Source organism: Hermetia illucens, chromosome 1 (genome assembly GCF_905115235.1).
Source record: "Hermetia illucens chromosome 1, iHerIll2.2.curated.20191125, whole genome shotgun sequence".
NCBI lineage: Eukaryota > Metazoa > Arthropoda > Insecta > Diptera > Stratiomyidae > Hermetia > Hermetia illucens.
Window position 1 is genome coordinate 1,750,429 of NC_051849.1, and position 27,167 is coordinate 1,777,595.

At 44.9% G+C, this 27,167-nt stretch overlaps 2 protein-coding genes across 2 annotated transcripts in view; both read right to left on the reverse strand.

The window, feature by feature from the left end:
• The window catches only part of LOC119661186 (putative inorganic phosphate cotransporter), a 46,187-nt gene extending 31,237 nt beyond the window's left edge, over positions 1-14,950 (reverse strand). Inside the window, exon 1 of the mRNA XM_038070405.1 lies at positions 14,234-14,950. Within this exon, the coding sequence (XP_037926333.1) occupies positions 14,234-14,330 (97 nt within the window). The 5' untranslated portion in view covers positions 14,331-14,950. The remainder of the gene's footprint in view (positions 1-14,233) is intronic.
• Positions 14,951-20,079: 5,129 nt separating this feature from the next.
• On the reverse strand, positions 20,080-26,739 carry LOC119661593. The gene is made up of 3 exons (XM_038070996.1): positions 21,968-26,739; positions 21,373-21,901; positions 20,080-20,544 (listed from the first exon to the last, which is right to left on the reverse strand). The coding sequence occupies exons 1-3, from the start codon at positions 26,737-26,739 to the stop codon at positions 20,080-20,082; spliced, it is 5,766 nt and encodes a 1,921-aa protein (XP_037926924.1).
• Between the last annotated feature and the right edge of the window lie 428 nt (positions 26,740-27,167).

Genomic DNA, 27,167 nt, shown 5'->3' on the forward strand with positions numbered 1-27,167 from the left:
TTGGACTCACAAAGTCATATGGGATATCCGGAAATCGATCGAGCGACCTCACGGCGAAGTAGGTTTCGACCTAACTCAATTCTTGAGCGGACACGGAGGCTATCGAGCATATCTGTATCGATTTAGGCGTGATGATTCGCCATATTGCCCACAGTGTGCAAACATTCCAGAGGACGCAGAACACGTCTTTTTTCACTGCCCCAGATTCGAAACCCAAAGGGCTACATTAGAAGCTACAACCGGGGAGCACTTTACACCCGAAAATATCATGGAGCTTACGGTGAAAGCCAAGGGGATATGGACCGAAGTTGAAAAAATGATTACAGCCATCGGAAAGAAGCTTAGGCAGGAGGAAGTCATACGAAAGTCATACGCGACGTAATACCAAATGAGAGTCCCGTGGGGAGAGTGGAGGGAGAAGGAAGTGGTTTTAGTGGGTAAGAGTCCCACATAACCGAGTGGCAGGAGCCTGCGGTAGCTTTTAAAGCTTTCCACCTTCCATCGAGAAAAAAAAGCTCAGCTGGAAAAGTCACAAGAAAAGAGATCGAGCTAAATGCCAAATACAGACAGATGTTACTGGCTGTTGGGGAGGAATTCCCAGCTCGCTGTGGACAACAAGTCGCTAATTTAAAAGCAGATCCTAAGGCCCAAATGGACATATGACATCAAGATCTGAGGCTGCCCTAATGAATCAACCCTGAAGGTTAAACAAACGTTCCAAAATAAAGTGCTTTGAAGTCGCAGCTTAGCGAGAGTTGGTTTTAGTGGATAAAAATCCCACACTCTTAGGGATTTTAAGGATTTCTACCCCCTTTTCAACAATTGGAAGATAATTGGATATGCAATTAAGGTGCTTATATATTTTAATTTTTTTAAGTGAGCCAATTTATTGCATTTACAATTTCTTTCGGTTGCCCACTCCTAAAAACTGCTGTTAATAGATTTCCGAAGTCCTGGACCGGTAAAACCCTTCCTTTCCCGTCCTCCATATTTGGTCCGACTTTTTTTTACTCTTTTCATGGCCAATTTGTATCCACATCCCACATATCCCCCTGCGCATGAGCATCCGCGTATATCTCCTGATGCATCCATGTGTATGCCATAGTGCATCTACCAAGCGTTTCCCTGTCCACACAAAGGGCACGCCTGATGGGAGATTTGACAACTCTACACAGGAACTTTCTTGCATTATATGTTATTATCATTGTGTAAACGTATGCTGAGTTTCGTACATCGATTGAGCTTTTCAGGAAAAAATAGTTTTCGTATAAATTTCTGGAATATGTATTATGCCATTATTAACTTTGTTTGGGCTGATATCGAGATGAGGTATACTTTGAGCCTTGCAGTTTATATAGGTGCTGGATAATATTAATTAAGTCCTCAGACCTCTACAGTAAATGTTACTTTGGGTCTACAACTTTCTCAGATAAGTTCCTAAAACCCATGATCTGGGGGTTGGAGGAACTTTGAGGGAAATTAGAAAAAATAAGGTGCTAAAGCTATAATATCGCTGCGATGTAAGTTAGGAGTAATGAATCCAAACTCCAGCACCGTGGTAATGCCTGCTTTGAGAAAAAGACGTTTACAATCCCATTTATCAGGAAAGTAGTAGAAGCCCTCTTCCGAACGATCTAAAAAAATATAAAGGATCTAGGGTCCGTCCACGCCATGAATAGAAGATATCAGATTTTAGCAGTAAGCTCCAGAAAATTTAATATTTTATCGTCCACCAGTCTTTTAAATCTCTTCAAAACAAACACTTGTAATCCCAAGAGCTTTTTTGGAAAACTGTTTCTGACCTTCTTATCCACATAATCTTCGCTTTGTATGATAACAAATCAATCATTTGATAACAATTGAAATCAATGGCTATGAAAAAAAACCTTTTGTTTCACTGAGCAAAGAAAAAGTGATAGCTTTTGTTGTTCTGATTTAATTGTTGAGCTGTCAATCAGGGGATCTGGGATATATCAAATGTATTAAGTACTTTTTTCGATATTTCCCGTGAGAACTCAAACGCGTGTCTAGTTCAGTATTTTATGAAATGCAAGACAACTGCCGCTTTTGCATTTTTTTGTAAAAGAGTTATTTTTCCATTATTCATTCGCATCCTGTTTTAAGGGTTTGTATAATAACTCCTTGGTCAAACCTGTGATGGGGAAACACGGTCTTGGAAGATAACTGACCGGCAACATACGGCAACTACAATTACGACAACACAACCAACAATAGCAGACAATTTTAGAAAGAACAGCAATATACCACGCCTATCACTTCTGGCAACTAAAATAGGAGATTCTACTACACTACTACATTTCTTTCCAAAAAACGCAAAGCTATGACAAACACCGATTAAAAGGCAAAAAGATCCACTCTCCCACCGGAGAAGACGACAAGTAGTGTGAAAGGGAGTGCCATCGTTGAGGGTAATAGTTCTGGCGGCCAAAACGGAGAGTTACTATCGAGACCAGAGAAAGCACCATTAGAAAAGGTGGCAAGCTCCGAGCTGCGTGGTACTAGCTTTTCCGGGGGAGAAGATGGACGAACTCAATAGCCAGATGGAAACGCCAGTCATCTCACCGGAAGGGATCAATCTCATCCAAAAGGCAAGAGTAGTAGTATTACCACTGTTCAACGACACATTCCTATGGATGTCAAAAATGGCATAAGGGAAATGGGGGATCTCATACATATTGCTGAGCAACATCTATAAAATATTAACCTGCACCTGGAGAAGCTGATTCGCTACGCAGATGTAAATGCGAAAGGCAACATATCCTTCAAATCCAGCCAACTACGGGCCTACGCTGACGTTATTGACATTATGGGAGATCGAGCAGGCGGCGGTTGACGCGAGATCTCGGGCTGCACATTAATGAAGGCAAGACGAAGTACATGGTGGCAACGTCAACACCAAAAGCGAAAAAACGAACAACATCGAATCGCACTGGTCAAACGAAAACAATGAAGATAGGAGACCACAACTACTACAACAGAGCCTATTTCAACTTACAAAAATTATTTCACTCCAAACATCTCACAATCGACCCAAAGCTCTTACTGTACAAGACAATGATCTTGCCAGTCCTTATGTGTTCCTCGAAGACTTGGTTTCTTAGCAAAAAAACTGGGGACTCTTGGCCGCGTTCGAGAGAAGATGGACGATTCCGTAGCCTACATAACGACGAAAGCTACCGTCTTGTTGTAGGTAAAGTCCGGCTCAACAGGTTCTCCTGGGCGGGTCACCTAATTCGCATGGATTATGATGATACAGCCCGAAAAGTTTGTAAGGGTAATATGTATGGGAGAAAAAAAGACGAGGCAGACCCTACCTGAGATAAAGCGGAGTCGTAGGAATATCTAATTGGTTGACCTCAGCGCAGAACCCGGATGTCTGGAGTTCCTTATTAAGGCAAGCCTAGACCGTATACTGGTTGTTGCGCCGTTGGTGATGATGGACATGCAACAGTAGTTATACACGGGCAGATGGAACGTGACATGATCTTTGCAGAGGAGTCCTTAGTGTCATCGAAAAAATTTGATTATAGAAAGGCCCATTATACTGGAAGCACCGCAATTTCAGTAAACGGACAACTTAGCGACAAATTAGATAAAAAGTGCACGTAACAAAGACAAGCAGTCATTAAGCACCTTTCTCACAGTTACGTCACCGAAGGATCCTCGGAGATTAGAGTGTAATTCGTGCAATTCGAACAAAGGGTAATATACGGCAAATTTGAATGAGACATACCACCGACTAGGCTTTAAAGAGTGAATGTGGAGGCTGCCTCTGCGCCTCGGACGAGTCTCCAGCACAAATTGTTTACGACCAGACGCAAAAATGCCAGTGTTTCGAAATGTGAAAATTAAGATTGTAGGTTGAGCATGCTGAACCAAGGACCGCTAAGCGACAGATTCCGTTTTCGGAGTTAGAAGGTGTTTCGCTCCTTATTGAAGGCAAATCTGTTTACTTAATTTGTGTCCGTCCATCCCTATTATTATTATCATGATAAAGACAAAATAAGCTTCTTTGGGCGGATTCGCAACATAGCAAACATAGCTCCAGCTATGTTATGATTTACCAGCTGATCCCAATCCCGAAGGTCCTTTACCCAGCAGACGGCGTTTGCTGATGAAAGCGGTTCAATCGGTCCTTCTTTGCGATTCCAAAGCATATGTTAGGCTCCATAGTAAGGAAATGTAAAGCACCTAGAGCAAGTACAACCGCGAGGTTTTGTAAGTTGCATCTGCCCGTCGTATTGTCTTGAAGCCAGCGGTAGTGGGGATAGTAGGAGTTATTCCGATCGGTCTCCATGTTCCTTAGGTTTATTCACCCCAGCAAAGGCCAGGGAAATAGAGAAGCTATCGCTTTTGAAGAGAGAAGTAGCAATTGTGTAGGAGAAAATCGAGGGGTAGATTGACTGTGCACCACATCAAAAATGTATGGCCGTGGTTCAATCGAAAGCACGCTGAGGTTCATATTGCCTGAGGTTACATGTCAACCAGTTCAGGTTTAGGTCCTAGACTTAACAGGAAGCTATTATAGCCGGTGGTCGTTGTGCATAAATGCATTCTAACTCCCTACCCAAAAAATGGCATAGTCCCCAATGAAAAGTTATGAAGAAAGACGTATACGATTGTTACCTCATGGTCCAAATCAAATGGACTATCGTCACTGTCTACGCCTATCTACTATTTTTGACACATTGCACTTTTTTGAGTAATTTCGAGTGGAAATTTACAAATAAAACTAGCAAAATATTTATATAATTTTGACCCCAGAAAAAAATCTCAACACGTGAATATTTTTATATATAAAAAACGTTATGTAAAACAACGAAAGTGTGATGTTTTCCTAAAAGAAAAAGAACTAGACTTTGATAAAAGTGTAAAAATTCCCAAGTCCAAAAAGCAAGACCATTAACATTCTGGAAATTAAATCAATTTTTACTTGACCTGTCTGATCTTCCGAGGCCTGAAAAAGTATGGCGTCAGTGCGGTACTCAAATTAATTAAATTTAATAAAGTTCTGTTGCAAAACATAATGTTTTTAATTTTTGATAATGATTTTAGTCTCACTCGTTCACTGATCAATGAAAAAACCGAACCACAGATAACGTGGCCATTTCGGTTGTGACCGTGGCCTCCTTCTGGGTGAAGTGATATTACCTCATCTTCGATAAATTATTGATTGTCCACTTGCTCCAGTTTTCGTGAGTAACTAATCCTATTGTTACTACGATATCAAACAACTTGTGCCAGGTATTGTTGTCAAATTGGAGAGCCAGAAGCTCCTAATCAGACGAGCACTAACAACACCATAATCACAGTACTTCGCAGTTTACAATCTTACACAAGTAGTTATGCCAAGGATTGATAAGGATTACACAACTCTGTCTTGCTAAATTGTTATATTGCTTTAAATAATACAAATAGAAAGTATTCTCGTCGCTATTATAGAATTGTACCCAGCAATATAATATGAAATCATATTAATTGGGTAATTAAACATTTGAGTTGAGTATCATCGATGAAAATATTTGCACCGTTCACTGATAACAGTGGCAATAATGGAATTTACCATGAATAGATGTGTGACCTTGCTCAGCGCTTATCAATAATAAGAGCTGGAATAAGAGGCTTTCTTTTTGATTCCGTTTGTAAAATAGTAGAATATACTCATTGTAACATTTAAATGTCGTTCACATATCTCCATTCATCCATGAAATTCTCTGACCAAGGCAGTTTTTGCAGAGCAAATACCTAGTTGCGATTTGGATTGGAAATTTAGAGCTCTGACTTTCCCAATCCCTTCATGCTCCGTCTTACGTTGCCCCTGACGCCCATCATCCTGCTCTCGAATTCGATGTTCAGATATCCCGACTCCACTCTCCTGTCGCTCGCAAGCCTACCAAGTTCAACTTTCGCAAGGTGAACTTCGAAGGTCTGAACTCAGCCCTGGCGTCAATCAACTGGGTCCCCCTGCTCTCTCCATTTACATGTGACCAAGCACTCAACACTTTCTATACCATTTTATCTGATCTTCTTCCTTGTTACGTTCCCTCCTCTCCTAAGTGCTTACGCTCTTACCCCGTCTGGTTCACCACTGAAATTCACGAAAAACTACGTCAAAAACAGACTGCGAGAAAGAAGTTCCTGTCTTCTAGAAACGTTGCTGACTTAGTTTTTTTCAAATCCCTTCGTTCCTCGGTCAAATCCTTAATACGTAAGTCCAGAAACGAATATTTGTCCAGCGTGGAAGACTCACTAAAGCGCGGAAATCTGAAACCTTTCTGGTCCCACATTCGCAACTCCTGCTGCCCTGGCCAGTTATCCCCTCCGTCCATTAAATTCGCTGGCTTCTCAGCTAACACTCCCCAACTATCTTGTGATTTACTCTGCCGCTAATTTTCGTCAGTCTATGTTCCTCCCCCTTCCTCCGAATCCCTCCCGATAGTAGATGTAGCCTGCCCCGCATCGCCTACCATTCCCCTTCTTACCCCTATCCTTGTCCAATACCTCATTGGCGAACTTGATGCCAAGGTCGGACCTGGCTACGATGGTCTTCCAAACCTCTTTTTGATCAAAACTGGTAAGTCCATCTCCCTTCCCCTATCTCTTATTTTCAACAAAAGCCTTGAAGAGAATCATTTTCCCAGCTTATGGAAAGAGGCTCTCATTATCCCCATTCACAAAAGTGGCGATCGTTCGCTTGCCGAGAATTACCGTCCCATTTCCCTCCTCTCCTCCTGTTCCAAAATCCTGGAAAGATATGTCAGCGACTGGTTGTCCGGCCACTTTGGCCAACACATAGTGAAAGAACAACACGGCTTCGTTAAACGTAGGTGCACTGCCTCCAACCTGCTTGACTTTACCATCTTTGTCGTCAAATGTCTAAATTCACGGCAAGAAGTGCATACCATTTACACTGACTTCGCGAAAGCCGTCGACACTGTAAATACTTCTATCCAAACTCTCGTCCCTAAACGTTCCCATACCACTTGTTTTATGGCTTGCCTCTTACCTTTCCAACCGATCCTGCCGCGTCTCTTTTGACGGCTGTACTTCCCGCTCCTTCTCCCCCTCTTCTGGCGTCCCATAGGGGTCTAATCTGGGTCCTTTGCTATTTTTATTTTTATTAACGACCTTCCTCTCCTCCTTACTTGTCCCTGTTTGCTCTATGCAGACGACCTTTAGCTGTTTTCCGCTATGGACTGTGTTTCCCTTCAGAATAACCTGGACACTCTGGTTCGTTGGTGCTCGACTAATGGTTTAGCGCTAAACGTCAGAAAGTGTCACTCTATGTGCTACTCCCTAAAATCCTCACCCACTTCTTTGTCCTACTCGCTTGACGGACATTCCTTATCCTGCTTAAATTCCACTCAAGACCTCAACCTCAATTCGAAGTGATGCAAGTACTTCATGTATCCACAGTCTCCCGTAAGGACTTGTGTTAGTTAATAATTCAGCTCTCCATGCTTCCGCTTGACATATCTCTCATTACACGGGATTAGTGTATGGGTCCAGCGGCCTTTTTCGGAATTATCCCACCGTTCCTGCCATCTCATGTACAGCACCTTCCTAGTATATTTCCTGAAGCTCGTAGCCACTTTGGCCGGATTTGCCCTTCTTCTCTGGTGAAGACACCGCGCCTTAATCGCTAGAAGATCCAAGCGAATCATCCTCGCGTTGATATACACTGCGTCACCAGATACCGTCCTATATGCATTACGCACCTTCAGCGCGATTGGTCGGTATGCCGAACTCGCTTTTCCCCAATGTGTTATCCAATGCGCACGCCCGAACGGGAGCCGCGGCTAGTACAAAGGATTTCACCACCTCTGCGATAAGCAGCCGGTGACAAGATTTTGGCCGTCCAATGTCAGGCATGATTGTTCCTGTTGCGGGAAAAGGATTGTGGTTATTTAGAACAAGAGTGTGGGGCACATCACTTGAGAATTCGGTGCACAGGGATGCAGATGACTTTGAAGGCAACACGTCTTCGTCGACCGCAAATTTTAAGGATAGTCGCCAGGGCGTCGTTCATTGTCCTAAATATATTTGATATATGAAACATTTTCTTTCAACTAACGAACGGCTCCTCTAAAGATCCGGCGGTCGATGGAAAAGCTACCTCTGAATGTAAGTCACCTGTAAGCTGGTTGCTATCGGCATAGTAATTCAAAAACTTTGTTCAGCCTCGATTGCAATACCGAACTGAACAGCTCACGAGTTACTACCATGGTTTCTTCCGGAGTTCGAAACTGATCTAATGGTAATCAGTGAACAGTATCGGAAATGTGACCTAGGTTCATGGCACCCCAACTTATCAGGTACCGCTACTTCGGAGGTTTGCCCCTTGGAACAGGCAAATTCGGACTGGAGAATACCTCAGAATGTGATGGCACTGCAACTAACACTACCGTATTCAATTATGAATGATAAGGAAAGCCTGGGGACCTTCCATACCCTGCCGTCGCAAACCTTCTATACATTGGACGACGGCGGAAATTGTCAACCTGTGGACAGCGACTGCTGCTAGCAGAAGCAGTCGATGAGCTAAATGGGGATCCGTGGAGTCTCGGTTATATACTTATCACCTAAAAAATTGTAGCCCTGAGAAACAGATCGGCCGAATTGTGCAAATAATATTCCCTACGGATCCCATTCGACTCTGACTCTGACTGACTGACTAACTTGCTCGGCGCATCTAATGCTTACCTGAAAGAAGGTATTTTTACCGCGCACAGCCGAAAATGTTCGAACAACTCATGAAAAGTAAAATGGCCGAAGTTATACTTGAAGGTAGAAAAACTGCGTCTCACTTTTCTGGTCTATGGCCTCTTCGTTTTAGGCTTACACCTAAAGTTAAAGCAGTTTCCCTCCAATTGGTCTGGTCCGCCATCAAGTGGATGGCGAATTTAGGGCTCCCTCCAAACCAAACTAAAAGCATTTCAGTTTCGACCGGCGTTTGGCCGGAAATACTAGGCGGTGTTTCAACTGGATATAATTCGTAACCATGGCGTGTTTGTTAAGTGCCGATCCAATATGAATTGTGGTTCCAACGATTATTATTATTATGACGGGAAGGGAATGGAAGCGAATCACATCTAGTAACCGCTTCAGACAAGCTACTCTCAGGGAACGGGCAGCGTCTGATGGGTTGCCTCTACCCCGGACGAAACCGTAGTCGTTCTTTTAAAAAAAATATAAAAGAACGGTTAAGTAGATTCTCAATAACATAGCAATTTCCACACACAGAAAAGTGAACGTCCTCGTTCACCACTTCCTACAAGCCCACCACTCCACCCTCCACTTCCGTGAACCAAGTTTCGATAACGAGGTAAGCGGAAAGATCACCTAACTCCTAGCCCACCCTTCCTACCTCATTCCCCAACCCACACGAAATCCCTTCACCCTTGCCCTCGCCGACCCAAGTCAGCGAGAGAATATCCTCCCCATTCACTTTGTCAGTCCAGACTCCGTCAAAGCGGCCATCGCCGCCTCCAAAAACAAGAAATCAGTTGGACTTGACAAAATACCCTCCATCGTTCTCAAGAAATGCGCCCCAAGCATTGCTCCCATTATGTCTTCCATCATCAACTACAGCCTTATCAACGCCCACTTCCCAACAGATTGGAAGAGTGCTCGAATTGTTCCCATTCCTAAAAAAAAATCAAAATCCACTGAATCCCGATAGCTACAGGCCTATCTCAATCCTCTCATTCTCCGCCAAGATATTCGAGCGGATCATCAAACTTATTAGCGACGAGCACTGTGACTCCAACCATTCACCCCCACAGTTCCAATTCGCCAACCGACCCAAGCACTCGGTTGAGCATGCACTACTCGTCGGACGTCCTCCTCGGCCTCAGCCGGAACGCACAAACCATAGCCTGTCTCTTCGACATAAAGAAAGCTTTCGACTCCGCATGGCAATACGGGCTCGCATACTATCATAGCTTTCTGAAGTCCTCCAGTTTCTCCCTTCTCCATATTCTAGCCCGGCTGGCATCCCTCAGGGATCAGTCCTCTCTGCAACCCTCTTCGCCCTGTTCACCGCAGACCTGCCCAAACCAACTCCACACTCAAATCCAATCCGAATCCTCCAATACGTGGGTGATCTCATCCTCTACACCTCCACCAGAAACATCCCTGCCGGTGAAGCCCGTCTGAATTCCTATTTGGACGAGCTCTGCCGGTATTTCACCGGCTGGAAACTGTCCCTAAACCCACAAAAATGAGAAACCATCGTATTCTGTGGTACCGCTAAGATGACCCCGAAAATGAGGAGCGACATATCAACCCTATCCCTGAAGATCCACAACGACACCATCCCAACCGTTAAGGAAGTCACCTACCTTAGGGTGACAATGAATTCCCACCTATCCCACCTCCCACATATCACGAAGGCACTGAACCGTGCAACAGGTGCCTTCAAATCCCTCTACCCAATCCCAAAATACAGTAGCCCAATACCTCAGAAATCAAGCTGTTTTGCTACAAACAGCTTATCCGTCCCCTCCTCATTTTCGGCTTCATATTCTGGTCCGACACTTTCCCCCACCAAATCGAACGAATCCGCCGCAAAGAGCGCAGAATCCTACGCCACTGTGCCAATATCTACAAGAATGAAGACCGCTCCAAATACATCTCCAACCAGATCCTCTACGACTCTTATCAAACACCCCGCATTGACGCCTTCCTAGCCCGTCCCTTCCAAATCCACTTATTTCCCAGGCCATGCAGATCGAGATCGTCGAAGAGAATCTTCTACGAACTCATCTGTTCCCTCAAATCCTCCTATCCCTCCAGTCTCGTAACCTCCTTTTCGACCCCGGCGGTAGAGTAATCTTCTACAACGGCATTTACTCCTGATCCCAGTTTTCAAAAACCCACCAATCCTCAGCGCCACTCCTAGCTTCCTTTCCTAAACCCCTCCCGCATGCCCCCATCCCAACCCATATCCTAGTTCCTTCCCCCCCTCAACTTTTATAAAAAAATTAACGAGTGGAGGTTTTTTTGTTAGTAATAGTGCGATTGCCACCAAACTTGGTAAGATCATGCTCTATATTATAGCCTATATCACTGCGAAATTTTATGGTACTAGGCTGAACTTAAGGGGGGCTTCTAACCAATTACAAAAAATTGCAGTAATATACTATTATTAACTTTATTTAAACAGATATCGGCATGGAAGGTATTTCGGAGCCCAGGCACCATATAGTGGCAGCCTCCTGATTTTTTTCAGATTTTTCGGTTTGGTATGATAGTTTCTGAGAATGGCCCCCTTAAAGAAGTGATCGCTTTCAACTCCCGGTAGTTAGTTCCGTGCTACTCTACGCAGCTCCAGTTTGGGCAACCGTTCTGGAAAACAAATCAAACTGCGGAAAACTAGGAATGGCGTATCGACTAAGTGCACTCTGGGTATGCAGTGCTTATCGAACGACATCAGGAGAAGCAGCATATGTACTGGCAGGGACAATCCCCATAGACATCTTGGCGGATAAAGGTCGGCGTCTCTACGACAAAATGTACGCAATCGGGGAGTCTATTGTACTTCGGCGGCAACTAGCACGGCGGGAATCCATCGCAAACTGGCAAAAGAGATGGAACGAGGCACAAACTGGCCGTTGGACCTACTGTATTATTCCACACATTCGAAGATGGATGGAAAGGAATCACGGGGAACCAAGCTACGAGCTAACGCAGTTTTTAAGTGGACATGGACGTTATCGGGCTTATCTTTATCGATTTGGACACGACGAGTCACCATGGTGCCCAAGATGTGGTAACGTGGCTGAGAATGCGGAGCATGTTGTATTTGAGTGCCCAAGGTTTACAGAACACCGAACTAGGCTGGAGGCGATCGCAGACAGGCGCTTGACACCTGGAAATATAGCGGAGCTTATGTTGGAATCAACGGAGGCTTGGAATCAAGTGGTAATTGAGCTGAAAATGATTCATCAACAGCTAAGGCATGAAGAACTGTGAAGAAAGCAAGAAAGGGAGCGAAGAATAATGCGCCGCAGTTAAGAACTGATCCAGCCCCACGATGCAATGCTTATAGCAATCCCGTGGGGAGAGTGGAAGAAGAAGGAGGTGGTTTTAGTGAGTAGAAATCTCACATAACTGTATGGCAGGAGCCAGCAGTAGGTTTTGAACCTTTCCGCCTTCCAACGATGAAAACAAAAAAAAAACACAGACAAACAGGCACTGCTGTGGAACATCATGTACAACGATGTTCTTAATCTTCCCCTTCCGGAGGAAGCCACGATGGTGAACTATGCCGATGATATAGCGCTGGTTGTTGTAGCAAAGCATCTCGAAGATGCTGAGTTATACTCATGCGAAGCGATCAGTGCTGTTAAGGGATGGCTTGAGAGTTCTGGTTTGACACTTGCGGAGCAAAAAACGGAAGCGGTCCTTATCAACAAGCGCCGTAAAAGAAATTTTGCCCGTATTCAAATTGGGAATCATATCATCACTTCTAAGCCTGCGATCAAATACTTGGGAGTGATGATAGATGGGAAGCTTAGCTATAAGGTACATGTGCAGTATATCTATGACAAAGCATCCACTGCGAGTGTGGCCCTGGCAAGAATGATGCCGAACGTGGGAGGGCCACGGCATGCTTCCAGGTTGCTTATAGCTAGGGTAGTGAAATCAATCCTGCTCTATGCAGCTCCAGTTTGGGGAAGGGCACTGCAGGTTACATTTAACGGTAACAAACTGAGTTCAGTCTACAGAAGAACAGCCCTAAGAGTGTGCTCGGCATTCAGGACTGTCTCAGATGATGCAGCATTCGTCATTTCTGGAATGATGCCCATTGACATCTTGGCAGATGAGATGACGAATATATATAATGCGAAGTCTATCTCTCCTTTATCGCAGACGAAGAACGCCGAAAGGGAGAGATCGTTAAATAGATGGCAAGAGCGTTGGGAACGCTCGGGAAAGGGTCGGTGGACACACAGGCTCATCCCTGCCATCATGAAGTGGTTGGAGAGACGGCACGGTGAGATTAATTTTAATCTTACTCAGTTTCTCACGGGGCATGGAGGATATCGCCAGTACCTGTCCAGGTTTAAACTGGATACCTCACCCGACTGTCCAAACTGCGATGGAGTCCCAGAGGACCCAGAGCATGTATTCTTCCACTGTCCAAGATTTGTGGAGGAAAGGAAGAACCTAGAGGAAACTCTAGGAGAGGTGCTTGTACCAGAGAATCTGGTGCGAAGAATGCTAACATGTCAGGAAGACTGGGATGCGATCAACTCCATGGTCGTATCTATCCAGAGCAAACTGCGAAAGGCAGAGGAGATCAGAAAAGCGCGGTTACGTACGTCGCGAAGAGACGAAAGGGGACGAAGCTAAAATGAGCTGACTCCGCCCTGTGATGTAATACGGTACGGTGGTTCCACGAGGCTTGGGGGGAGTCGGGGGTGGTTTTAGTGGGTAAGAATCCCACACGCTGGCGTGTCCAGGCCAGTGTCCAGTGGCCACCTCCTCAAAAAAAAAAGACAGACAGACAGTAAACCGATTTTAAAAATGTTCTTTTTCGAAAAAAAAAATTGTTTTTTTTAATAACATAGTCAATCTTAGCTTCCTTGAACAGAGTACATATGCAAAACAGGAGCCCCGAATAGAACTTATCCCCACGAAATATTACATAAATATTCCAAGTCCCACTATTAAGATATTTCTCAAATCCGTACGCATCTAATTGAAAATCGATCTGGTTCTAGATAGCATTTCGAACTCACGACACCATTTTAATTAATTCATGAAAGTATCTAAATACATTCAACGTCTGCGGAACATAACAACAACAAAGAGTGCTTTTAATTATGGAAACAAAACAAATGATCGACGCGCTTGATTAACATATTTCAACTGAATCTGCAGTAAACGATATACAAATGCAGTAATTATAATCAGGTACATGCAATTAAACAGAAATGACTTTGAAAAGGTACTTAACAGCGAGTGAACCTGTTTCAAGCAATTGCATCACTTTATTTCTCAATTTTTGGAAGTTTTCTGTGAACTCTGTTTACTGATAAAGAATGTCGATTGAGTCAGGGGATCTGTGGGACAAAACTTAATTTTATATCTAAATCACAGATTCAGTCCCAAAACTATTAAGAAGTATCTTTTCCCAGAATAATTTGTCCTTTCTCACGAAACGTTAGAGTTGATTACTGAAAGCAACTATCGTCAAACTTACCACGCTTCCTAATTTCTTTGCCATTCGCGAGAACCGCAGACTTTCCATTGGTACCGTCGCCCTGGATTCCAACCGAAATAGTTGCACTGCTACTCATTTTTCCGATTTAATTGACACGTTCTTTTGGAACTGCTTTAATGGATCCTTATAACTAACCACCTTTGTCCGTTGGGCTTTCTTGTTTTTCGTTACGACTCTCGGCTAGGACTCGGATTAAAAATGCACATGAAACCAAGTTATCAGAATCCAGTCCTCAGGTACTTTCTTCCCGACTAAACTGGAGCTCCGGAGCTCAGTGTGAAAAGAACGCAGTTTCCCAAGGCAAACGACTCTAGACCATGATCGTAACCCTCAAGAGATCAGTAAAAGCCAGTTTTTCATAAAATTTTCACTTGGTTCATTGAATAAATCACTCAGAATTGCTTCACTGCACTGGAGTAAGTGGTCTATTCGTCGACAAACTTCTTTGGAGCGAATAACGGCCGCGAGCATGCGAGTCAGTAATTCAAAGTAACTTACAATAGGAGCTGTAAGTATGCACGACCGATGGGAACTGCATGTGAGCAACGAAATCGAAATGAATGTATCCAGCAAAGTGAAAAGCCGTCTTTCCGCAACCGCGGGCTCGTATAGATTACTAGACTAATACTATCTATTAGTCCGTAGTGTCGAGCGATTCAGAATCGGTCAAGTGTTGTACTGATTCTTAGCCAGTACTGGACGTTAATTTTTATACCTCGACGCAAGTATGCGCCTCTAGTGAGATAGTTGCGGGAGGAGGAACAGCGGATAACGCAGCGGGCCACTTGAAAAGATTGATTCGATTAGATTTGATTCTTAATCGCAACGCACTCACACCTGACTACGTAACATAGAGTGTCCAACGTCAATAAGACAGTGCGATCATGACTGCGATCGAGCGCCTTATCAGAGCGATTCTGACGAATACCGAGGTAGTATCTGATTCCTTGCAGCACGAGCTCTACATAACATAGATGGTCTTCATTCAAGCTACTGTCAGGTTTGTGTATAATAGATTTGTTTTCTTTTGATTGACAATAATCATCCAAAACCGATTAATTGCTCTCCATTGTTCTCAGACAATTGAATCACTTCAACTGATCATGATTTCAGGTTAGCATGTCACTGGCAGTGGTGTACATAGATAACGATCAATCTCAAATGATCTACTTATCTTCTCAATGAAAATGCATAGTCAAGTCATCAACTCGAAATCACAAGGACCACACCGGATAGAATAAGGGAAGTGTGAATGCAGGGGAAAAAATTTGTGACCTACAAATCTAATAGCAAAGATGTGACCAGATCTCATTTCCTTTTTCATTTAAAAACAAGTCGAGGAACCGGGAGCTGGACCAATTACAAAAAATTGTAGTAATATACTATTATTAACTTTATTTAAACAGATATCGGCATGGAAGGTATTTCCATATAGTGGCAGCCTCCTGATTTTTTTCAGATTTTTCGGTTTGGTAGTTTCTGAGAATGGCCCCCTTAAAGAAGTGATCACTTTCAACCCCCCGCGCTCCCTACCCTTCCAACCAATGTCAAAACTAAGATCGGCTTTGAAAAGTACTAATCGAGACCTTTAATTTGATATCCCACACGACAATATTTGATGAAAAAAAATGATATACCCCCCTTTTGCATGTATGGGGACCCCCCCCTTAAATTCGACGTAAAAGGATGTAATTCACTGTATGCGTGAGCGTTTACAGTTACCACCTTTCTACCAAATTTGGTGTCAATCGCTATAACCGTCTCCGAGAAAAATGCGTGTAACAGACAGACAGACGGACTGCTCGACGGAAAGAGCCGTCTATCTGGCCCAATGCAACGCCAAAGCATGTGATGCGTCCATGCCTAGGAGGTGCGCATTCCCCCGTAGAAGACCAAACTATTGGTGGAATGATGAACTGATCGGTCTTCGATCAGACTGCCACCGAGCCAGAAGAACGGCTCAGAGGGCGGTAGGTAGAGTCGAACAAGGGCAGAAAGAGTGCGCCTATAAGGCAGCCCGCAAAACCTTCAAGCTCGCCATCCAGCGAATCAAGAGAAAATGCTTTAAGGAGCTCTGCTAAGAAGCGGACGTAAACCCGTGGGGGAGAGCTTATGGAATCGTGATGGGACGCTTCAGAGACCGTTCCTCTCCGCAGATCACGTGTCGCACCCTCTTGCTGAAAATCATCCAGGGGTTATTCCCCTAGCAAGAGGAGAGCACCGACACATTCCAATCACCTCTGAATGTAACGGCAATCCCGCCAGTCACCAGAGACGAGCTGCTGGAAATCTGCGGCAGACTAGGAGACAATAAAGCGCCGGGCCTGGACGGAGTACCGAATAAGGCCCTTAAGCTTGCCGTGAAATCCAGGCCGGACGTGTTCGCTGAGTTGTTCGAAGCGTGCATGTCCGAGGGAATATTTCCAGCGGCATGGAAGCGACAGAAGTTGATACTTCTGCCTAAGCCTGGTAAACCTCCAGATGAACCATCGTCATACCGACCCATATGTCTTTTGGACACGGTGGGGAAAATGTTAGAGCGGGTAATCTATAATAGATTACTCCCGGTTGTTGAGAGCCAAGGCGGCCTTTCAGACCGGCAGTATGGGTTCCGAAAAGCCAGACCAACCATTGATGCCATCAAATTGGTTACTGGCTTGGCCGAAGATGCAATTCATGGAAAGGGTAGTACCAGCAAATATTGCGTGGTAGTAACCCTGGATGTGAAAAATGCATTCAATTCGGCCAATTGGAATCTAGTACGGAAATTTTTAGCGAAGGTTGATATTCCCGCCTATCTCGCTGCTATCGTCGATAGTTATTTAACTGAAAGGAGGCTCTGGTATGACACCGATGACGGGCACCAGGAGTACGTTGTTTCCGCGGGTGTCCCGCAGGGCTCCGTATTGGGCCCACTACTGTGGAACATCATGTACAACGATGTACTTAATCTTCCCCTTCCGGGGGAAGTCACAGTGGTGGGTTACGCTGACGACATAACATTGGTTGTTGTCGCAAAGCATCTCGAAGATGCTGAGTTATACTCAAGCGAGGCAATCAGTGCTGTCAAATGCTGGTTAGAGAGCTCTGGTCTGACGCTTGCGGAGGAAAAAACAGAAGCGGTCCTCATTACGGAGCGCCTGAAGAGAAATAACGCCTGTGTTAGAATCGGGAATCATATCATCACATCCAAGCCGACCATCAAATACTTGGGGGTGATGATAGACGGGAAGCTCAGCTTTAAGCAACACGTACAGTATGTTTGTGATAAATCATCCACTGCCAGTATGGCTCTGGCGAGGATGATGCCGAACGTGGGTGGGCCACGGCATACCTCTAGGTTGCTTATAGCCAGGCTGGTGACCTCAATCATGCTCTATGCGACCCCAGTTTGGAGCGAGGCGTTGCGGATGTCAGTTAACACTAGCAAACTGAATGCAGCTTACAGGAGGACAGCTCTGAGGGTATGCTCTGCCTTCAGGACTGTCTCAGATGATGCAGCATTCGTCATCTCTGGAATGATGCCGATTGACATCTTGGCAGATGAGATGGCGAATATATACCATGCGAAGTCAATCTCTCCCTTATTGCAGACGAAGAACGTTGAGAGGGAGAGACCCATAAATAGATGGCAAGAGTGGTGGGAACGCTCGGAAAAGGGTCGGTGGTCTCACAGGCTCATTCCTGCCATCAAGGAGTGGTTGGAGAGACGACACGGTGAGGTTAACTATAATCTCACCCAGTTTCTCACGGGACATGGAGGATATCTCCAATACCTTCACAGGCTTAAATTGGAGACCTCACCCGACTGTCCAAATTGTGATGGAGTCCCAGAGGACCTAGAGCATGTATTCTTCCACTGTCCGAGATTTGTGGAAGAAAGGAGGAATTTAGAGGAGACACTAGGAGAGGTGCTGGTACCAGAAAATCTGGTGCCGAAAATGCTAGCACATCAAGAGAATTGGGATGAGGTCAACTCCATGATCGCATCAATTCAAGATAAACTGCGAAAGGCAGAGGAAAGGAGAAAAGCGCGGTCGCGTGCGCAGCGTATAGAAAAAATGGGATTAAGCTAGAGTGAGCTGACTCCGCCCCGTGATGTAATACCTTATGGTGGTTCCGCGGGGCAGGGAGGGAGTCGGGGATGGTTTTAGTGGGTAAAAATCCCACACGCTGGTGTGTCCAGACCAGTGTCTTTTGAAGATTTCCTCAAAAAAAAAAAAAAAAGACAGGCGGACAGACAGACAGTAAACCGATTTTAATAAGGTTTTGTGTTTACACAAAACCTTAAAAAACGATTATAGGTCCTATAGTTCCATTGAGCGGGACTCAGCTGTTTGGAGAAGAAGCTCAACGGCTGCCAGTTTTGATTCACTTTTTGGTGAAGAGCAGTACCTAAGACAATGTCGGACGCATCGACGAATACGGCTTAAGGTGCATTTTGCTTAGGGAATGCCAGAAGTGCAACATCCACCAGCTATTGCTTGGTGGTCCTAAATGCCTGGACAGCCTCTGGGAACCACACAATCTGACGGGATTCTTCGGTTCTTGGTCCAGACAAGAAAACGTTAAGGATCCAATGATGGTGGGCAGCCTAGGGCAAGAAACGACAATAGAAATTTAACATGCCCAAGAACCCTTCCAGATCCTTAACAGGTTTCGGAACCGGGAAGCTCGAAAACGCATGCACCTTGACTGGGTCCGGTTGTGTGCCTTCAGGGATAATCAAGTGGGCGAGGAATCTCACCTGCAATTCAAGGAATTTGCACTTTTCACATTCTAAATCGGCCTCAAGGAGACGTTGAAAAATGCACTCGAGGTGCTCTAAATGCTCTGACTCAGAGAAAGACGCGACCAGAACATTATCCAAATATACGAAGCAGAAATAGAGGTTTCGCAGCACAGATTGGTTAACTCTTAGAAAAGTTTGCTTGGGTGTAGCACAGTCCAGAAGTCATCATAAGGAACTCGAAGACTTCTAAAGGTGTGCATATTGCTGTTTTGGGAGTGTCTTCGGGAGCTATAGGGATTTGATGGTATGCTTCAATTAAGACCAACGTCGGGAAAATACGGCAGTATGCGATAGAGTGCGCAAAATCGTGGATGAGTGGAAAAGAATGGCGAATCGGCGTGGAATCGTCTGAACATTTAGACGTCTATAGTCGCCACAAGGCCTCCATTAGCCATTCGATTTAGGGACCATATGAATTAGCGAAGACCAGCTATTATCTGAAGCTGTGCGAATACCCTCCTTAGGAAGTGCTCGAATGCATGGGTCGGCAACGGCTGAAGGTGTCGTAGATTCTGAGGCGATGTGGTGCTGCATTTCGGGGAGTATTTGCCAGAGCTCCCGGCAAGTCTTGTTTTTAAATGTGAAATTTCAGGGGCTACATTTACTTATTTTTTTTTCCGTGAACCTACCATGGTACCAGCATGCTCCGGTACTTGCCGAAGGTCCTGACGACATACTAATAGATCGCCTATTTCGGGAGACGGACCACCATCTGCTGCCGCCGAGCCACCTGAGTTGTCGCGAGACATCACGCTAACCATGGGTCGTACGTCGACATCATCAATTTTATCCGCGGTGGCGATCAGCGCGTCTAGAGATCCCGAATCCGCACATGCCAGAATTACCTGTATGATCACCAAGAGCCTCTACAGCCACGAAGATTTTGGCAGCTTGGTGCCGAATTTGTCCTCTTCCAACTGCTTCATTTCGCACAGCAATTGGTTTGGCAAACAGTCTCCTAACATTAGCTCTGCCGGTATATGGTTAAGTTTAGCCGGCTGACTTACTGACAGGCGTTTTATGAGCTGCTCTTTTAGTCGCTTATAAGAGCAGTTCTCGAGGACATCGGGCATAAACTCAACTGACAACTCGGCCAGCCTGACCAATGCGTGATTGAAGCGAACGGCAAAAACTGTAACGAGGGCCAGGGCGAATTGGGCCTCGATCGGGAGGACCACGCCGCCGGGATTTCAGGTATAACAAACAGATTGTTGTTGAGTCGTTGTGGAATTGCAGATGCTTGTATAAGATCATAGTGATGTACGTCAAATATTGGCAAATATCCTTGTATCGTGATTTTTTGCTGATCGTAACTGGTCTGGGTTGCTGCGTTGGGTTGATGATGAATCTGTAGCGATGGTGGTAGCAGCCTCATAGTGTGGTTCAATGTTGTAACTACTTCAGTTATGTGCGAACATTCCCAAATGGACGCTTGGTTTGATACAATTCGCCACAAGCAATCGTATTTAGCCAGTGCTTCATTCAAAAAATTCAAAGCCTGTTAGTATGTGTTCAGGAAATGAACATGGATTTTATTCTTGTCGACCGCAACATACCATTTTTTGAACTCATTGATTCGCTGTATGCACTCATTTAGATGTATGTTGAAATGCTCAAGTTGGGTGGTGATTCGGTTATTCATCATCATCATCATCAACGGCGCAACAACCGGTATCCGGTCTAGGCCTGCCTTAATAAGGAACTCCAGACATCCCGGTTTTGCGCCGAGGTCCACCAATTCGATATCCCTAAAAGCTGTCTGGCGTCCTGGCCCACGCCATCGCTCCATCTTAGGCAGGGTCTGCCTCGTCTTCTTTTCCTACCATAGATATTACCCTTATAGACTTTCCGGGTGGGATCATCTTCATCCATACGGATTAAGTGACCCGTCCACCGCAACCTATTGAGCCGGATTTTATCCACAACCGGACGGTCATGGTATCGCTCATAGATTTCGTCATTGTGTAGGCTACAGAATCGTCCATCCTCATGTAGGGGGCCAAAAAATTCGGTTATTAGTGTCATTTAACATTTGAGTTGCTTTTAGCATGACCTTTCCTTGATGTTTTACTGTGTTCAATAGGTTGACTTGGTTCGACGAGAGATCATCTATCTCCTGATACACTTGATCGTTCACTCCAAAGACAGCGGTGAGTATTTTTCCCAGTATACCTCTCCTTTGTCGTGATCTCAGAAACTGAATTGATCTTCCTCGATGCTGAATATTATCATTCATGGTCACTAAATGCTGGTTAAGTCTCTCGCAGCTTATATCATAGCTCATCTGTTTACTATATTCACACAACCTCGTCATGTTTTGAATTACGTCATGAATTCTTATGTTGTCTGTGTGAATTTCACTCCAAGGTACATGGATGTTAAATTGGAATGTTCCCCTATTTATGACCGCATTTCCTAACTCTTCTAGGTAGAAACCTCCACTCGACTTTTTCACGCTCACGATAGCCGTTACGTGTGATACGCAGAGTGATATTATAGTCGCTAACATTAATGTCCATGAGGGCGTAATAGAGTGGTTGGTTATTCCACGTCTTCGCTTCGAAGGAGGTGGTTCGTGGTGCTCGTTATTATCTGCCTCTTGTACAGGTTTAATGGCTTCTCGTGGGTATTCGTCGTTTATTGGCAAAGGACACAGTTTCACTACTGGTCGTTTTGTGATGTGTCCATTCATTTTAATCGTTGCTACCCGGACCAATCCATCTTGTCCTGGCTGTACGTCGATTATTCGTGCCAACGGCCACTTTGTGGGAGGAGTTTTTTCACTTTTCACCAATACCAGCATGCCCGGTTGTAAATTGGCGATTGGCTTTAACCATTTTGGACGTTCCTGTAATCTGGACAGGTATTCTTGATGCCATCGGTTCCAGAATTCGGTTGACAATTTTTGTGTTAGCTGCTACCGTCGTAGTTCCTTGACTTTGTCCGGTGTTTTATCTGGTAGTGCAAACATAGAACTTCCGATTAGGAAGTGTGCAGGAGTGAGCGCATCTTCGTTGATCGCATCACTACTTAATGGTGCTAAAGGCCTGCTGTTTAAGCATGCTTCTACTTGAGCAAGGGCGGTGTACATCTTTTCGATGTTTAGAAGGGATTCTCCGAAGGTTTTCAAGAGGTGTCGTTTCACCGATTTGACTCCGGCCTCCCATAATCCACCGAAATGGGGACTACTTGGTGGAATGTGATGCGACTCGATGCGGTCATCCGCCATCCACGCTTGCGTTTCTTGCGTCATAGTTTGAAACATGGTCCTTATTTCTTTTCCAGCTGCTATGAAATTTGTTCCACAATCGCTGTAGATGGCTTTACATTTTCCTCTTCTGGATACGAATCGTTTTACCGCTGCTATGCATGCTGCTGACGTGAGATCGCTGACTAACTCCAGATGCATAGCTTTCGTCGCAAGGCAGATGAATGCCGCGATGTACGACTTGGCAGTCTTTGCTCCTCGACCGTTTGACCATTTAATCCTTAATGGTCCTGCAAAATCCAACCCGGTTTCCCAAAATGGTCGATTTAGTACCACTCTGGAGGATGGTAAGCTTCCCATCAATTGAGCTTGTGGTTGCGCGTTACTTTTGTAACAGGTGATGCATTTATGGATGCATCGTTTTACCATTTTCTGAGCGTTTAAAATCCAATATTCTTGCCGTAGAGTCGATAACATTAGTTGTGAGGTTCCGTGTAAAGTTTTATGATGAGCATGCCGCACAATGATCTCAGTGAAATTGCATTTACCATCCAATATAATGGGATGTTTGTTGACGTTGTTGGCATTCTGTAGCCTTCCGCCCACACTGAGGATACCGCAGGAATCAATAAATGGACGTAATTGGATGATTCTTGATTTACTATCGATCGACTGCCCTTTCTTTAATCTTTGGATCTCGGATAAAAACGAACGAGTTTGCGCTATCTTAATGCACGCAGTTCTGGCTGTTCGCAGTTCTTCCGCGGTGAGATATCCACAGGATCGGTAACCATTACTACTCGGCAACAGTCGTCTGCAGTATGCAACTACACGGATTAGCCTCGTATAGTTGGAGAATTTATCGATCACTAGATCCTGTTCTTCTGCTCGTAACGTGTGCAAGGTGTTTCTTTTCTCAAGCTCCATGGGTTCAATGCACTCCATTGTTGGGAAGCTAACAGTATCGGATGTGAGAATCTTTGGGCCATTCCACCATAACCCAAATTCGTTTAGCTGTGCTGGGGTCAATCCCCGTGTAGCGTAATCAGCAGGGTTTTCGTGCGTCCCCACATGATGCCACTGTTCCGGTGTGCTACTTGCATGAATTTCACTCACTCGATTTGCGACATAAGTTTTCCATCGAGCTGGATGGTCGGCTAACCAAGAGAGTACAATCGTCGAGTCTATCCAGTAGTGGGTGGTAGTATCAATCCAACTGACAACTGAGGCCTTAACTTGATTCATCAGTTTGACCAGCAATACTGCGCTATTGAGCTCAAGTCGTGGTATGGTTTGTACAGCAAGCGGTGTTACCTTCGTTTTAGCCGTTAGTAGTCTAGCCTTGGGCTCCTCCGAGTGCTTAAGGATCCGAATGTAGATCACAGCAGCGATAGCCGTTCTCGATGCGTCACAAAATCCGTGTAATTCGATTCGGTCCTTGGAGGTAGTCCCAATCCATCTTGGGACTTCAATAACTCGGAGATTTGTAATTTCCGCTTGATATGTCTGCCATTCTTGCGCTAATTCTGGCGGTAGCTTGTCATCCCATTCCAGTTTCTGAAGCCATAATTTTTGCATGAAGACCTTTCCTTTGATCATAATGGGCTGCAACCATCTGAGTGGATCAAATAAAGATGCAATCGTTGATGCCACTGTCCTTTTAGTTGGCCTACCTGTAGATAGGGTCTTTACATGAATGTTGAACATAAACATGTCTCGTTGAGGATGCCATTGCAATCCCAACGCCTTAACGCGATCTTCCTTGTTGAAATTAAGTGGGTGTGCTGATCCCCGGTGATGCTCTGGTATGGCTTCCAACACTTCGTCTAGGTTCGAGTTCCATTTGCGCAGATCAAACCCACCCATTCTAAGCAGATGGGTTAATTCCGTGTAGAGGCTTATCGCCTCCTCGATAGTGTCTGTTCCGGTCATTAGGTCGTCAACATAAAAATCCCTTTGCAGGTATGCTGCTGCATTCGGAAATCGATCTTGCTCGTTCATGGCCAAGTGGTGCAGTGTTCTGGTGGCCTGGAACGGGGCGCTTGCGGTTTCGAATGTAACTGTCTTTAACCGGTAATGACGAATTACATCTGCTTCGTTTGGGCGCCACACGATCCGTTGGAGATCTGCATCCTTGCTTCGGACTCGTATTTGTCGGTACATTTTTGCCACATCTGCTGTTAGCACGACGGGATACAAACGCCATCGTAAAAGAAGTGCGATTATCGAATCTTGTATGGTTGGTCCTATCATCAACAAGTCATTCAAGGATTTCCCAGATGCAGTTTTTGCTGATGCATTGAAGACCACTCGCACTTTAGTCGTTGTGCTGGATTCCTTTATGACTGCATGATGTGGTAGATAATATGACGGTAAACCCATTTCATCCTTTGGTATTTCCTCCATGTGCCCGCAATCTAGATAATCTTGCAAGCATTCGTTGTACTCTCGAAGCAATTTTGGGTTTTTGAGCATCCTCTTCTCGTGCGCTTCGTACATCAGAATCGCAGCCTTACTCGATGGTGCCAAGTTTGCCCTTGGGTCAGCTTTGAGTGGGAGCTGCACTTCGAATCGTCCATCTTCCAATCGTTTGGTGGTCGCTTGATAGTGCGCTTCACATTCTTCTTCTTCTTTACTAAGCATTTCTCTGGGAACTACCTCTTCCTGAATCCAGAATTTTTCAAGTCTTTTGTCCAAATCGTTGGTATTTACAAAACTGATACTAATATTGTCTCCTGGTGAGGCTGTTATCGGACCAGAGAGAATCCATCCGATCTTCGTTTTTTGGGCTGTTGGGGTTCCGTGAATAATTCCGTCCAATAGAATATCCCCGTATATGTCTGCTCCAAGGAGAACATCGATTCTGCCCTTAGTTCTGTAATCTGGATCAGCTAGGTCTGCGGGGGTCAACCCAATGTGACCATCATTGCTTATCGTCGCAGAAGGAAGAGGTTTCGTGATAGTATCAATGATTAATGCAATGGTACCTATTTCACCATTTGACCATTTTTCCTTCATGGTTATTGGTACTTGTCCTCTACATTTCCTGGTTGCACTTCCAATTCCGGATATGATCACTGAGGCACGCTCTCGTTTCAACCCCAATAAATTTGCAGCGTATTCCGTAATGAAAGAATTCTGGGAGCCTTGGTCTATTAGCGCGCGCAGTTTGATGAAGTCGCCGTTGACATTGCGCAGCTCAATTATTGCGGTTGCCAATAGCACCGTCCACATGTTTTCCTGATTCACGAGATTGCTCCGAGACTGGTCAGAATGCTTCAGGTTTGACTTTTTCGGGGTTTCAGACTTGTCCGTAGTCGTAGGATGCAGCATAGAATGGTGTTTCTTTCCGCAAGTTTTACACGCTGCCTTTGATGTGCATTCGTACACTCGATGCGCACGCATGCAGTTGAAGCATAAGTTGCTTGCTTTAACAACTTCTCTTCGCTTGTCTATAGTGTAGCCTTGGAACGTCGGGCACTTGTATAGACTGTGGTCTGATTTACACAATGTGCACTTTTCGTATTCGTTATGGGTAACAGTATGGATCCCCACTTTCTTGGACTTCTTAGAGGAGGAGCACCTGTTAACTTCTTCAATGATGTGGCACTGGGTTTCTAGGAATTCTAGGAATGCCTCTAACTTAGGTACGTCCGCTGTCGCGCCAATTTTCCGTTGCCATTCTGCTCTGGATTCTGGATCAAGCTTGTTCTGCAGAATGAATATCATGACTGCGTCGAATGGGTCAACCTCCAAGTCTTGGAAATTCGTGATCAGCTCGTTGGTCGTATCAATCATTCTTTTGATGCCTTCGGCGTTTACCACAGTTTTCATGTTCCAAAACTGGGCCAAAAGTGACTGTGCAATAATGCGCTTGTTGTCGTATCTCTTCGCCAAGAGATTCCAAGTTGCGAAATAGTTGGCATCCGACATATTAAAGTGCCTAATTTGCTGAGACGCTTCTCCCTTTACTGATGCCCGAAGATACTGTAGCTTCTGCACCCCAGACACTCTCCCGTTGTCGTGGACAAGAGATTTGAAGAGGTCTCTGAACGAAATCCAAGCTGAACAAGTTCCATCGAACGTTGGAACCTTAATCCGCTCCAGTCTGACCGCATCTGGTTCTACTGAATGTAAGGTTCCATCGGCTGAGTCGTTGGTGTGTCCCACTCGCTTCCTGAACTCTGATAGCCTTTCCGCAAATTCGATGCTGTACACTTCATATTCGGCCTCGGCTTCGTCGTATTCCGTCAGATACTTCTGCAGAAGCTCCTTAGTTTGAGCCAAGTTCTGTTTGGCTGAGAAATGGTTGTCTTCGCATGACTTCCATTTTCGATTGAGTACTTCCAATTTCGTTTGGAAGTAAAGCTCGCTATGTCGAGTCTTAGCATCCTTCTTAAAGTTCCGTATGACTTTGAGGAACTCCTCCAGATTGTGCTTCTGGAGGACGGTGATGGCCGAATCCATTCCGCTGCTGGTTGGCATCACGCTGCTCTCACGGTCAAAAGTAGTTGCAAAATTATGTGTTGAATCTTGCAGATGGTTCGAATTATCAATGAAATAGGATGTTGGAAATCCTAAGTCGGTTTTAGGACTTCCTTCGCAGTTGCGATGATCCACTTAACTGCGCCGATATCCTAATGCAGATGTTCGCAACTTGGCGTTGAAATTCTGTGTCTCCAGATGCCGGATCCGGCTCGACGGACCAAACAATATGTTGGGTCGAAGTATAGCAAAAATCCTTAGGATAATTGCTTAAGGCTCTTAGGCCACAACAAAGATTATTGCAGGCACAGTTGATATGGGTCGATTACCTGGTTAGCACGTTTTGTGGTGCAAGGTGAAGGTCGCTGACTTGAGTATGGGCATTGTGCGGGTGTCGTGTGTCGATCATAAACATTTTGCTGTGGAGC